Genomic DNA, 13384 nt, shown 5'->3' with positions numbered 1-13384 from the left:
GTAGTAGACGGCATCCAAATCAGCGCTTTCAGTTTGCCGGTTCTTTCCACGGATACGTCAACTTCACCCACTTATAGTCCAAATCCGACACCACGCCCGCATGATTGGCAACCCGCATCGTCCCCTTGCTATGATCTTCCGGATCCTTCCAGCGCGCTAGCGGACACTGATCGAACTTCTCAATGCAATCCTTCTTTGCGTTGTCGTTAGAGTTGTACATCATGATGCTCTCGTAGTCGAACTCTTTGCTGAAGGCCTTGATCGTCTCACCGTTGATGCTGACGCCAGCAATATACTCACGGCAGTCGCAGCCGTATTCAATTGCCTTTTTGTAGTGCAAACAGAGGTCGTCTTCGCTGATGTTGGGTTCTCGAAGCTTGGCTTTCTGGTAGCAGGAGCGGTGGTCATGGAGATTGCGGTAGAGGACTTGAATGTATTTGTCGCGGTCGGCGCGCTGGTGCTCATGCTCCATGCCTGCGAAGAATCAACGAGAAGTGAATCAAAGTGTGGGGTGTCGACTTACCAAACACATGACCCAGCTCGTGCATAGTGTCCTGGATGAGACTTGGACTGTCAATGGACAATCGCATGTTCCACGGTTTTGGCGGTTTAGTACGCCGCAGACCGATAGTGCTGGAGCATGATCCCTCTTGGCCACCAGTGAATTCAATAGGGAGGGTGTCGTATGGAACGTTCTTGTTCCACTTGTCCTCGGCGGAGCCGTCCATGCAGTACACAGGGGTGCCATTCTCGTCAGTGAGCTCCTTTATGGCGAGACCATGACCAGAATGTGAACCCGCTTGACCAATCTCGTTCCACCACTCCTCGATAGCGGTTTCGAACATGTCGGCCAAATGGCGGCGGTCATAGTCGCGGATGAAGCAGTACTTGATAGTAAAGAGGTTGTTCTCATCGCGTTCCCAAGGAATGGGGCCCTCAGGATTACCCCAGATGTGAGCGCTGCCCATGCCATCGGGGCTGTTGTCGATAGACTTTTGGACACTGTTGTCAGGAATGGAAATATTCTGACCAGGTACCCAGATGCCATTGAGCGGAAAGGGATAGCTGTAGCAGTTGTAAGCCGTCGATGTAGCTGCTAGCATAGCTAGTAAGAACGAAAGGAGAGGTAGATGCATAATTAACAATCGCACCCGTTAGGTAGGTTGTGATGTTTACTGGGGAGGTGGAGGGAAAGAGCGAAGTTTACGGTCGATCGAAGACTTAGCTGTGAAGGTATCCCACTTTCTTTCAAGTGAAGGCATGTGCACAGCACGATGACTCCAATATCCGCTGTTATGACAGCCAGTCTCGCGTTCTTTCACTTGCACTTTGATTTAAGGTCAGCTCATTTCTTGTCTAGGAAGAGCGTTTTGCTTTGGGCCCGAAGCGGCCATCGTGCTGTACATATCTATCCTGCATAAACGGTACGCCCATTGCTGAGGTATTTATTCGCTTTTTTTTGCTGTCAGTCTCTTACATAACAAGGCACCTAGAGCCTGATGATTTCAAGACTTAGGATATGGACTCGATCTGTAGATTCTGCACTTAAGGCCGGTATTCTTGATTCTCACTCCTCGGCTCTCATACGGTACCGACCATGTCTGCCTTCTCACGTTCTCTTCCGAACTTCAGGTATCCTAACTGCAACTCGAGTCCTTGTGTTTCACCAACAACCCATGACGCGTCTTCTCCTACTTGTTCCGTGTTCAGGTCTTTCATGAGCTGGACGAACTTTTTTCTCGCTTCAGACTTTTCGAAGAAATCGTTGCCGATGAACCTTCCAATAGTAACATGTGCTGATGGTGCAGTGTAGCACATATCAATGCCGCCAATCCCACTGTCCAGTGCCATAGCGTGCATATCGCTCCTCAAATGATGATACGTGATTTTCTTTTTGTCAGACGGTAGGAAATTCAGTGCAATGCCCATTTTGTCGAAGCTGATCTGCGGTGTGACCAGTTCAGGCTTGTCAAAGGTTGAGACCAGATTGAGAATTTCCTGGATACGTGATGTTCCAATCTCTTCAGCTACAGAGCATAGTTGTTGTACGGAGTGACGATGTGACAGTTCGATCATGGAAAGATGTAGGTCTTTGCGCGGTATTGTATACAGATCGTTGCCAACAAGTCTGGCTAGACTCTTTTGGATGGTTTGTATCGTATCCAGGATAGCTGGAGGAGGCCTTGCCCAAATGACGCAACAGTTGACTTCCTGAACGTCTGTATTTGTCCCCTCGTTGAGATCGTGATCATCTTGAAGCCTCTTTTGATAAGCCAGATGCTTGATGAGGGCCTGATCCGGTGTGACTGGGTTTGCCACTGCAACATTGAACAACTCGATCTGTTTCGCCCTCCAAGAGTCCCGGTGGGTTTTGTAGGCTTCTTGAACTCGTGACTAGGTGTTATCAGCGAAAGTACACATTTTATCTGATGGATACCACTGACTGCGTTACCACGGCACGCTGGATCGTCCAGTAGTTCTTTATACCAATTACGGCGTGAAGGCGGCCCCGCTGATAAAGCCGGGAAGGTGAAAGGGGGCATTTGTAACGGTGCAGGGGCAATTGTTGTCCCAAGAACGCGCTGGTTGATCAATCATCAGCGCTTTATATTGTCAAGAGCGGCGGCAGATATGCCATAAGAGCATGCCATGTCGTGCTCTGCACCAATTTACAGTGTCAAGTGCGACAAGGCTGGCGTGGAAATGGTAACGATCGTAATTCTCGTCACGCGGGGAAGCTGCAAAGAACCGGTGTACCAAAAAGCCACGAGGCTGACTTGCCTCAGACTCCACACGCTACCGTGTCCGTGCGCGCAACAACCGGAGTCGCGCAACAACCAAATCATCACAACTACACCATACTTTGACGCGTTGTAACTTAACAACTATAGCAGCTATTAACAAAGTGCTTACAGCAATTAATGCGCTAAAACTAGGTAAAAAACTTGTGTATTAGCATTTTGCTACTAGGTTTAGCGTTAACTGCGTAACTCTAGCTTAGAGACACAAGCACGTTTAGGACTCCTAGGAGACTAAGGATATTAACTAGCAACGTTTAACGCTATAACAGGAGATAGAGCTTATAAAGTATATAGAGTTACTTAGTACTTGTTACTTACTACCTACTAGAGAGATAATCTAGAATTTTGCGTCGCTAGTGGCTTAAAATCTAGTTAGTAAGAGCTAGGTTACCTGCTTTATTAACAAGTACTCTATCTATCTTATCTTGTATTACTCTACTAGGATAGATTAACTATATTATAATGCTAATTCCTATAATAAATATACGCTCTACTTTAACCTACTACAGCACAAAATCTCTAAATACTCTATTAAGGGTTGCTATATATATAATATAGATAAGAAGGGCTTTATAATTAGTATTATAGGCAGAATAAAACATATGTTTAGTAAGTGTATATAGATAAAGGGAGAGATTAAAGCATCTATCTAGGATAGTAACTAAGCTTAGTAGACGCTTATAGCGTGTGTGTGTAGTAATAGAATAGTACTGCTGCTAGGCATTATCTATAAGTTAGCTAATGCTAGCATTAAATTAGACTAGGTAGCTAAAATTAAGCTAGAAAAACACTCTGTAATAGTTATATTATCTTCCTTAGGGTGGACAAATAGGGATATAGGCCTTGCCTAGCTTAAGTAGGTGTTTAATTACTATACTAAGGAGAAAGTATAAAGAAAGTAGAGGCTTTTAATACTAGATAGCTACAGATCCTACGTAACAATAGACTTTATTAAGTACTATAATAACTATAAGATCCTCCTAGCTGTTCTTCCCCCTTACTTAACCTAAACGCTCTAGCTGCTTAATATAGTGCTGTTTAAGCCTCTATTAATAGCGTACTTAAAAGTAGTTATAACACACATCTATAAGGCTTAAAATAACACACCTATTACTAGAGCAGACTTCTTCTGCCTATTCTGGCCAGCGTAGATGTGTAGCTTTACTAAAAAGCTAATACTTAAGTCCTTTAAGGCAACAGGTATCTATCTACTTAATTCTAATATTATCCTCTACTGCTTTGTTAAAACACTAGAGAGCTTAGATTTAGATAGGTCCTTATTGTCTGTTTATAGTAACAAGGATTAGCTTAAAATAGAGATGTTGTTACGGCATGTAGTTAAAAACTAGAGTAAGAGTAATATTAAAAAGATAAGATAATTAATCTACTATATCTTAGTTAAAACCTTACTCCTCTAGTATAAGATAGATAGCCTTAAAAAGACTCTAAAGACGTAGAAGAAGCATAAAAAGAAGAGTAAAACCTTAGACTTGCAGTAACAGCAGGAGTACTATAGTAGTGCAGTGTTCTAGTTACCTAGAAAGGTTAATAAAGCACGCTTCTGTAAGCAAGTCAGACAACGTAAGGAGAAGGAGGAAAGGCTTAGAAAAGCTACTAGTAAGGAAGTAGCAGCTGCTAAGAAGCTAGTTAAGGAGAAGAAGAAGGAGGAGAGGTGTGTGGTATAAGAGGCAGCTAAGGTGGTACGTAAGAAGAAGAAGGCTAATACAGCAAATTAGAAGACTAAACAGAAGGCTAAAAAGCAGTATTAATAATAAGAGCTTAATGCTGTAAAAGCTATATAATTACCTTAAAAGGATAAAAAGAAAGCTTTATAAGTAACCTAGCTAAAAAAGTGTTAAAAATATAGTTTTAGGGATAATGTTAGTAGTTGTAGTCCCCTATTGCTGTCCCTAGCTCCCCTACTTAAAACCACATTACGTGGCTGCAACGTTAAGTTACTAGCCAAATTTAAATAGTACATCTTTTTTATAAGTAATTAATTAGTACTACACTACAAAATTACAAAATAATAGCTGTTGTGGGTGGCTCTATAGCCTTATCTAATTTTGAGTGTTAAGGTGGTTTTTGGTTGTTGCGCGACTCCAGTCGTTGCGCGCACGGACACGGTAGGCCATATCTAGTTACCTTCCAATGTTGCAGGGAAAAGGGATCATGTATATAACAGTTGTTGGTTCTAAACTTCTGTAACAAGCCTAGAGGTCTATAAGAGAGTTGGGCCATTTCTCAACTATATGTAGAGAGGTTTATAAACTTCAATTATTCGTCAAATTCAAAGCATTTAACAGAGTCAACTCGACTAGCTCCTGGAACCCAAGAATAAATGTATATCTAGCTCGTTGTTCATGCATATCCTAGTTAGCCATCCCGATATCGGGTCCTCTGCGATACTGGCGTGTCCATGGCCTCTTGATATTGGCGAGACTACTTCCCATGATAGCGAAGCTACTTTTCCGCCTGCTGTTCAATCGCTCAAGGTCCTGTAGGGTGATGGTCTCCTCGTCTTCTTTCATGATCTTTAAGGCAATCTCATTCTCGGTCCTTGATCGCCAAATCGACCAAATCAAGAAAGTCAAAGCTGTCAGCGGAATTATGGTAACCTCAGACATATTAGCAATACTTTCAAGCGCGAGCAAGATAACGTTACCAATAGAAGCCACCAATGCGACGATGCACGGAATGACGAGCCCGGATCGTTGTCGCTTCCACCCTTATTTTCCTCTTGACTGAAAAGGTTTGTGCCCAGTATTCGCTAGAAACTGTCAGGTGAGGAAGCTCATTGAATAACGATAAGAGACAAACCGAGACGAAAGTTCCTGGAAGGAAGAGCATAGTCACGACGGCGACGGCCCGCATATTCGCGCTCTCGTGCATTGCCTGCTTACCCACCTTCTCGCTCCAGCGGGCATTCTGTTGGCCGGCCAAATTGAACAGCTAGACTGAGGCATTAATGCATGGAAGGGCTGGCAAGGCAGAAATCACTTACAAGATCCAAGAGTCGCTGCGCTCGACCAGAAACATCTTCAATTGATGATCGCTGATAGTTTAACTGATCATCCAGTCTATTTAGTTCCTCGTCGACACGAAGGTAAAGCCAATCTCGATCCTCGGGGGCTGACACTCGCTTGACGTATTTGTAGAAAGCCTCGTGCTGATTGCGCAGGCTTTTGATGGTGCCGATGATTTGCGTCAGCTGTAGCTTATCCTGATCAAGATTGCGCAGAGTCAACTGAAGTCTCCTAACATTGATAGCATTGACCTCATTCTTGCTTCCTTTGTGCAGCTCGTGGGCCTTCTCCTCTTCTTTTCTCACGCTATCTCTTGGATCCCTCGCTGCTCGCCGGTACCACTGAGCGGTGCAGTTGAAATGCATCAATGTCACAGCAAACGGGCTGTGCGCGATACTTTTGGTGGTTTTCTGATGAATCAGTTCTTTCAGCTTGGAGATCAACTCGCACTTCAACTTGATAGGTAGATCGTTGAAAGATCGGTACTTCAGAATCACCACAGTCGACTCGGTTGCCACATCATATTTGGTGACGATTGTTATCTTAAGATCGGCATCTTTGTCGACTTCGCGAAAATACGCCCTTGCTCTGACGGCATACCAGATTTCTGTGTTCCAGGTCAATTATTGGGCCCTGAATTGAAAGCACAATACTTACCAACAGCTGCGACCTCGTTCTTATTATTTTTCATCGTACGGGATCCAAATATTTGTTCCTGTCCTCGGATGTGGGAACAAGTGCCTGGTGCAATATCGTACTTGGTCATGATCTTGAGTAGGGCATTACGAGATACGTTGAGTCTGCTGCCCTTCCACATTGCGAGGTCCTCAGGATCAGCAGGGTCAACAGCCTCGTTGTCGTACATTTCGTTCATCTTGAAAAGATCGGCAGCTACTGTTCTCTGCGAAAACTCTCGCGCTATTCTTTCGTGCACAGTCGGTAGCAGCAGGATGAAGCGAAGTTGAGGTGGTGTTTCAGCCTGATGCTGTATTTAGCGTACACCCTGATACGATCTGGGCACGAGGTTTTACAAGAACTCGATCGAGATCTCTGTCGTTGCATCTTTGGGCTCTACCAACACCATGGTCATGGTCTAGAATCTCTACACTCGAATCATCCGCATAACCTTCGGAGCGCCACGACGGCACATCGGCCTTTAATTCCTGTTTGGCAAGCTGGCCTGATTCTGCGTTAACTAGAGCGAGTGCAAACATCGCGAGCTACTGTACCATCATCAAAGGCTGCAACGTACGAATCCTGGCCGAAAGGATACTCCGTTTGGGTGGAGGTCACCATAGGGAATCTGCCTTGAGCCGGATTTGCTTCCAAGATTGTGGCATTACGACGCAGCTAGATCCTACTCGGAGGAATCCCAGCAATTTTTGACTCTCTTTTGAGCTGGGAAGACCATCAGGCTGAAGGACCTCCGCGGCGCAGCGGTTCCTGGGGCGTATCCTGAGGAGGGCACGAGACTCCTGTGATTGGCTCGAGACGAAAAGACAAAACCGTGATTGGGTACGTCAAGTGGGCAAAGCAGGTAAATGCAGCCACAATGGGGCGGACATATCAGCCCAGCACCTCACTCTCAGCTCGTGTTTCTATAGCAAACCGTACATGGTCCACGTGGTCTCAGAAACACATGGGTGTAGTGCGCCCTTTCTGATGGTGTGGTGATGGAGGATTGAGTATAAGCCTGAGCTGGAAGCGGTACAAAGCTGATCGGGCTAGAGCCACAGCGCACATGACATATTGGCCTCATTGCTTAACATGACAACTATTTTAATACGCATTTTTGCCACGCCCAGTACCATAGGAGCACTGCATCATCAGAGTTCATCTCTAGATCTATATCCAACTCTTCCCACCTCTATTTTAAGCCTATCATAAGTAGCACATATGATGTCTTTACCCAATCCTGAACGCCATACTGATGCAATAATCACGCTCCAATGTCTACAAGTTAGCACTAGCCTTGAACTCTTCGCTAAATGGGTAGTCGGTGTAACCCTTCTCGCTCTTGGGTGTGTAGAAAGTGTCGCGGTCATACGGGGTAAATTCGATGCCCTTGTTCAATCTGTAAACAAGATCAGGTGTGGAGATAAAGTAACGACCAAAGACCACAACAACGTCGCGGCCCTTGTGTTCTTCGTCCAGAAGCCTGCGTGCAGAGTCTGCCTTGAACCCGCCAGCGATGAGGAGAGGACTGGAGGTGTACAGCGGAATGAGAGGCTCAAGGGAGTCATAGCCCTCAATGCTCGCGTCACCAGACACACGAGAGTCGACCATATGCAGGTATGCGAGGTTCAAGCTGTTGAGCTTCTTGATGATATCCGAGAACTGGGGGATTGGTTCGGCCATCTTCATCCCCTGGAAAGTACTGAAGGGAGAAAGCCGGATACCGGTCTTGTCGGCACCAATGGCGTCAACGATTGCCCGGGTAACTTCCATAGCAAAGCGACTACGGTTCTCGATGGAGCCACCGTAGTTGTCTGTACGCTTGTTGACGGTGTCCTGCAAAAACTGGTCGATGAGATACCCGTTTGCTGCGTGGATTTCGACTCCATCAAACCCAGCTTTGATTGCGTTCTTGGCGGCCTGAGCGTATGCACTGACAGTTTCCTTGATCTCTTCCACAGTCATTTCCTTGGGGACAGCAAGATCTTCAGAAAGCTGGGTAGCACTAGAACTCTTCACTGTGATCCCATGTGCCTCAGAAAATTCCTTGTTTGCTACACGCCCCAGGGCCCAGAGCTGGAGGTAGATAAAAGATCCCTTCTTGTGCACGGCCTCGGTGACCTTCTTCCAGGCGTCGATCTGTTCCTGGTTCTCAATTGCAGGCACATTAGAATATCCTCCATGCTGGCCAGTAATGAGCGTAGCCTCGGATATCAAGAGGGTGCCTGGGACAGAAGCACGCTGACTGTAGTACTCGGCTGCGAATGGAAGGATGGCGTGACTGTCGCTAGCACGGAACCGTGTCAAAGGAGCCATAGCGACTCGGTTCTTGAGCTCAATAGAGCCAACCTTAAGAGGCTTGAAAAGACGAGAGTCGGACATGTTGGCGAGCGAACGTAAGATTCTAAGATTGGAGGGTTGTGTTGCGAAGGGAATAAGACGTATTGATACTGCTGGGAACGGCAGATGATGCAGACCCGATGCTGAACCTATATACCTCATGCATGTTTTCTAACCAACAACCGGACAACATCGGCGAGCAGGCATAGAAGCTTCCTATGATTTCCAACGCTCGCTGTGTAAAGCGGTGAACCCCGAGACTAGTTGTCAAAGAGAATGACGTTACCAAGAGCTGGAGCAAGATTTGTCAGCGGCGAACATCAGCAACGCTACCCAGCTCCACTAAGGCGCAAAGGATTCATAGGGTAATTGAGCAAAGCTGGAGTATGTGCGAACATGTTTAAGAGCCAGTCGCGTGTAATTGTCCCGGTAGAGAACCGTCTAAAGAAGATTTTTCGCTTTAATGAACTGCGCCTCTAGATCTTCGTGCCAGAGCCATCTGTACGATGCTTCAAGAGCCCTTTTCAGCGCAGTTGTATCGTCAACAGGTTCCGGCACTAAGAAGTCCATTGCCATGGCGGCTTTGCGACTCTTCTCGATACAGCCTTGCGTGCGTGGTCGTCTGACGGCGTCGTATGCGCGAAAAGCGTTCTCAACATGCGCAACACTTCCAACTAAGGCGATTAGATTGCCAAGCAGATATGCATCCTCCATTGCCATGCCTGCGCCTGCGCCGAGGTGTGGTGTTGTTGCATGAGCGCTATCACCAAGTAAGCAGATATTGTCTCTGTAGTACAGCGCATCATGTTGGAGATCGAACAAAGCCCATTTATTAGGCATACTGTAATCACAGATAACATCAATCAGCGGTGGATACCACCCTTCGAAGCGTTGACGGATTTCATCGGTGGTCGCTGGTACTGTCCACTCGTCCTGGCTCCAGACAGTGGCCTTGCCTGGATCATGCGGAATTGCAACCATGTTCACAAAATCGCAGTTATCGACGGGATACGTGACGATGTATCCACCATAACCACAGTAGATGGTCCCATTGAAAGCATGGTCGGCTCCAAGAGCTTTCTCAGCATCGACTCTGGGTACCATAGCGCGATAGGCTACTTCCCCAGCGTAGCTTGCACGGGTATGTGAGCCACATACAAGCTCTCGTACCTTGCTCTTTATCCCATCGCAGCCGATGAGTGCGCTTGCCAGTGCAGTTGTGCCATCTGTGAACTGCAGCCTAAGTAATCCATCGTTCTGCTTATCGGCAGCCACGAAGCTTTTGTTGAAGCTTGTAACATCCGATGGTAGCAACGCGACGAGTTCGGCCAGCAAGCGTGCCCTGTGAATACAGCTCCTTGTTCGTACTCCAAATGACTCGGCACGCTCAGGCTGCCAACTGTCGTCCAGGTCCCACATCACATCGCCCGCTTTGTTTCCGTCATGACTTCTCTCATCTGTGCCCCATCGAAATGACATGAAGGTGTTGGAGCGGTGGTGATCGGCGTTGAATGTCGCGTGTTTCTTGTAGCCTTCCAGTAGCTTCGGATCGATTAGGTGCAGAGCCGTTATTGAGTTGATACCGAAGGCAACTCCTGCACCTATCTCGGAGAATTCCGCTGCGGCTTCGTATATTTGGACGTGTATGCCATGCTTAAGCAAGCCAATGGCCAGAGCAAGGCCGCCGAGACCACCGCCAATTATAGCAATGGGGAATTGGGTGTGGTTCTGGAAAGCGAATCCGTTCGACTTCATGTCAATAGGCATGATGGCACATGGCGGATACCCCTCTTAGGCACCCGCATCACCCCCTCTTTTATATCCGTACATGAGACTGGGGCAACATACAGACACGAAAGAAGCTAAACGTGTGCGCCAAAGGATATTGCTGGTTTATCAGGCACGAAGAACGCATTAAAATGGTGAGAGGTATATATGCATGGAAAGCGAAAGCTGGTGTTCAGCGACGGAAACGCGAAAGTGACCCAGACACTTAAAGTGGGGCACCCCCGGCTTGACGTCACAATTCTCCTCAAAAACTACTGCCATTTCTCAACTCGACCTTATACATCTTCGACAGCGCAAACCAGCTCTTTCTCTTTTTTGTATACACAACGGTTTAAAAAGAATTGTGGCAACCTCGCACGACAGCAGAACAGGGGTACACGCCTATGTATAAGTCAAAAGTATGCTGTTACCCCCGCTGGCAATACTGCCTCCAAATGATGAGTGGCTGCGCTACAACTTCTTGAACAAACCAACAAGATGGAGACTTAGTTTTTTTTCTATCATCTATATGTAGGTGACTGACCTTCGTGCGCAAGACGTGAACGGACATGGTTTGAGATGGAGGTCAAAGAGAGCAAGTGCATCACCATCTTTATGGCTGCCGAAACTGTCGCGGAAACGCGATGGTTCCCTTCTGATCAACCAGTGCACTGAGTATTTGTTTCCAACCAATCTCAAATCGAGTTATCCATCAGAAGAGTGACTAAGAGTTTTCGAGACTATAAGATTGCTTCACTGGAAGAGTGGCCCAGAAAGTTTCGCGGATCTACAAGCTATATTTGAAATGTGTATCAACTCTCACTCTTCCACTTCGATTTACTTCGGGACGATCTATGCCATGTTGCAAAACCAGGTGTCAATAGCAACCATCACCCCTGGAGCAGAATACACAATCAAGGCAGATGGCTCCCAAAGACGCTTGCGCCAGCGCATTGCTTGCTAAGTGGTACTTGAGGAAGTATATTTCAGGATGAGGCTTATTGAAAATATCGATAGAGCGTAGCGAGCAACGTGCCGAACACTAGGGCCGGATATAGGCTACTTGAAGTGCATCAGAGGCGATAGAATTGAGCCAGATGGCAACGCTTTCCTGGCTGACAGCTATTGAGCTATCCATATGCACAGCGCTAGAGACTACTAACCAGTCGAGCGGATGCGCAATCAGCTCTTTGTTCGTTCGCTGCGCTTCTAGTACCTGTTCTGTCTGTCCTTGTCTCATTCCATCAATGCGTGGGCTGTATGCTGTCTCAACATCCCTACAATCGATGCGACAGGCGCAACAGTGGTAGGCACTATACAAATACTGATGGCCGGTTCTCTCACGTCGTAGGGAAACGGTGTGTCCATAGACCAGCGAAGATGGACGCACCTAGTGTCCAGCGGGCATGACCCTTCGCTGTAAGGTTTATCAGCACTTACAAGATTACGGTATTGATAAAGCTCAAAATTCATTCACTGGAATCAATCAGCCCCATAGAGATTGCTTCACTGCCTGTGCGAGCAAGTCTGATCCTTCCACAGAACTTCTCACTCTTCATCAAATGGCAGAAGCAGCACGCCGCAGAACCCGATGTTGGACAGATATGTGATGCTCTGGAACCCTACCAGTCTATCAAATACCGCGATGCGGCCCTAGTAGTAGACCAATACTCTCTCTTAATTTCGGACTGCAGACTGCCTCCAACTGTGGACATAATGTTCATCCCGGTGACACCATGGTCGATGAGCTATACCCAGTCTGCGAAGTAAACGCCGATTTGGTTTTCATGCACGCCATCACTGTAGCTTGGAACAAAGTCGGTGGGCCAGGACTACTCCAAGGAGCTCGCATCAAGACGTCTTACACAACACTGCGAGACGCTTGACACGCCGCACGACTCCAGTTTCAGGAGCTTCTGGACATGTTTACCATCCTGGTCGCGTACGAAGAGGATTGGGAAGCAAAGAATCCTCTCCGAGCAGCTGCAGCTCGGACTACCAACTGCGCTTCAACAGCCATCAAACTGGCGCAAGCTGAGTCTGTGTATCCTGCTCGTCTGTCCCCGACTTTCGTAAAATCGGTGAAGACGGAACCTGTGCGTGAGAGGAGAAAAGTCGGGTTCACTCCACAAGCCCAGGTTCAAGACCGGGAAGACACATTCCTAATACGTACAATGTTCGTTCATAGTCGACCGCAAGGCTGTTACTATCGGTCCAGTTCCGCATATCAGCGTGGCATGTGCACCTGCTCACCTGGCTCTGAGTACATCGACACGTCCGAAGCGAACCTTCTACCTGCCAACGTCAGCAATCTCAAAATCTACCTCACAGATGATGAAAACGCGTTCGATAGCCTACAATCAAACCCAAGTCTTTACGGTGCATCCGTTGGCGATTGCCAAGGTATTGTTAGTTTACACAGACTCACAGATGATATATTCAGGTCCATCCATGACTACTCAGTGCGTGACGATAAAACGAAAGACGATCTGGAGGTACTGACCGAAGGTGCGGATGGAATGGTTGTGCTTGTGGATGAGCACGGGAACCTGCTGGATGGTTTTCTGTTCGACGGGAGTGTTGAGGGAGAGGAAGATAGTGGGAACGAATCTTCCAGTGAGAAGCGCAAAAGGGCTGATCAAGGATGCTGGACGTGCCTCAAGGAATATCTCCTCTAGGCTTGCATTACCTTATTAGCTATGTCTCGCTGTCAGGTTAGCTTTCATCGGGTACGTTCTGTATAGCAATAGCAAGAAATTCTATATTCCGTGTATC

The 13384-nt window shown here is 47.0% G+C and overlaps 6 protein-coding genes across 6 annotated transcripts, besides 2 other annotated features; 1 reads left to right on the top strand and 5 right to left on the bottom strand.

The window, feature by feature from the left end:
• Positions 1 to 461: 461 nt before the first annotated feature.
• EKO05_0004888 (uncharacterized protein) lies at positions 462 to 1136 on the bottom strand (the record flags this gene model as incomplete). Its single annotated transcript, XM_059636482.1, has 1 exon — positions 462 to 1136. The coding sequence occupies one exon, from the start codon at positions 1134 to 1136 to the stop codon at positions 462 to 464; it is 675 nt and encodes a 224-aa protein (XP_059492465.1).
• A 445-nt stretch (positions 1137 to 1581) lies between these two features.
• Positions 1582 to 2543, bottom strand: EKO05_0004887 (uncharacterized protein; the record flags this gene model as incomplete). Its single annotated transcript, XM_038939508.1, has 2 exons — positions 1582 to 2394; positions 2445 to 2543. The coding sequence occupies 2 exons, from the start codon at positions 2541 to 2543 to the stop codon at positions 1582 to 1584; spliced, it is 912 nt and encodes a 303-aa protein (XP_038799432.1).
• Positions 2544 to 2797: 254 nt separating this feature from the next.
• Positions 2798 to 2852: a mobile genetic element.
• Positions 2811 to 4930: a mobile genetic element.
• A 243-nt stretch (positions 4931 to 5173) lies between these two features.
• EKO05_0004886 (uncharacterized protein) lies at positions 5174 to 7041 on the bottom strand (the record flags this gene model as incomplete). Its single annotated transcript, XM_038939251.1, has 6 exons — positions 5174 to 5419; positions 5467 to 5571; positions 5622 to 5753; positions 5806 to 6434; positions 6485 to 6806; positions 6859 to 7041. The coding sequence occupies 6 exons, from the start codon at positions 7039 to 7041 to the stop codon at positions 5174 to 5176; spliced, it is 1617 nt and encodes a 538-aa protein (XP_038799431.1).
• A 739-nt stretch (positions 7042 to 7780) lies between these two features.
• On the bottom strand, positions 7781 to 8884 carry EKO05_0004885 (NADPH dehydrogenase; the record flags this gene model as incomplete). Its single annotated transcript, XM_038945679.1, has 1 exon — positions 7781 to 8884. One exon carries the CDS (start codon positions 8882 to 8884, stop codon positions 7781 to 7783), a length of 1104 nt encoding a protein of 367 aa, XP_038799430.1.
• Positions 8885 to 9283: 399 nt separating this feature from the next.
• On the bottom strand, positions 9284 to 10609 carry EKO05_0004884 (Salicylate 1-monooxygenase; the record flags this gene model as incomplete). Its single annotated transcript, XM_038945678.1, has 1 exon — positions 9284 to 10609. One exon carries the CDS (start codon positions 10607 to 10609, stop codon positions 9284 to 9286), a length of 1326 nt encoding a protein of 441 aa, XP_038799429.1.
• Positions 10610 to 12531: 1922 nt separating this feature from the next.
• EKO05_0004883 (uncharacterized protein) lies at positions 12532 to 13287 on the top strand (the record flags this gene model as incomplete). The annotated part of the gene is made up of 1 exon (XM_038939310.2): positions 12532 to 13287. The coding sequence occupies one exon, from the start codon at positions 12532 to 12534 to the stop codon at positions 13285 to 13287; it is 756 nt and encodes a 251-aa protein (XP_038799428.2).
• Positions 13288 to 13384: the final 97 nt, after the last annotated feature.

This window comes from Ascochyta rabiei, chromosome 7, assembly GCF_004011695.2.
Source record: "Ascochyta rabiei chromosome 7, complete sequence".
NCBI classification, from domain to species: Eukaryota; Fungi; Ascomycota; class Dothideomycetes; order Pleosporales; family Didymellaceae; genus Ascochyta; species Ascochyta rabiei.
The sequence above is the reverse complement of the archived record's forward strand: the minus strand, read 5'-3'. Positions and strand labels throughout refer to the sequence as shown.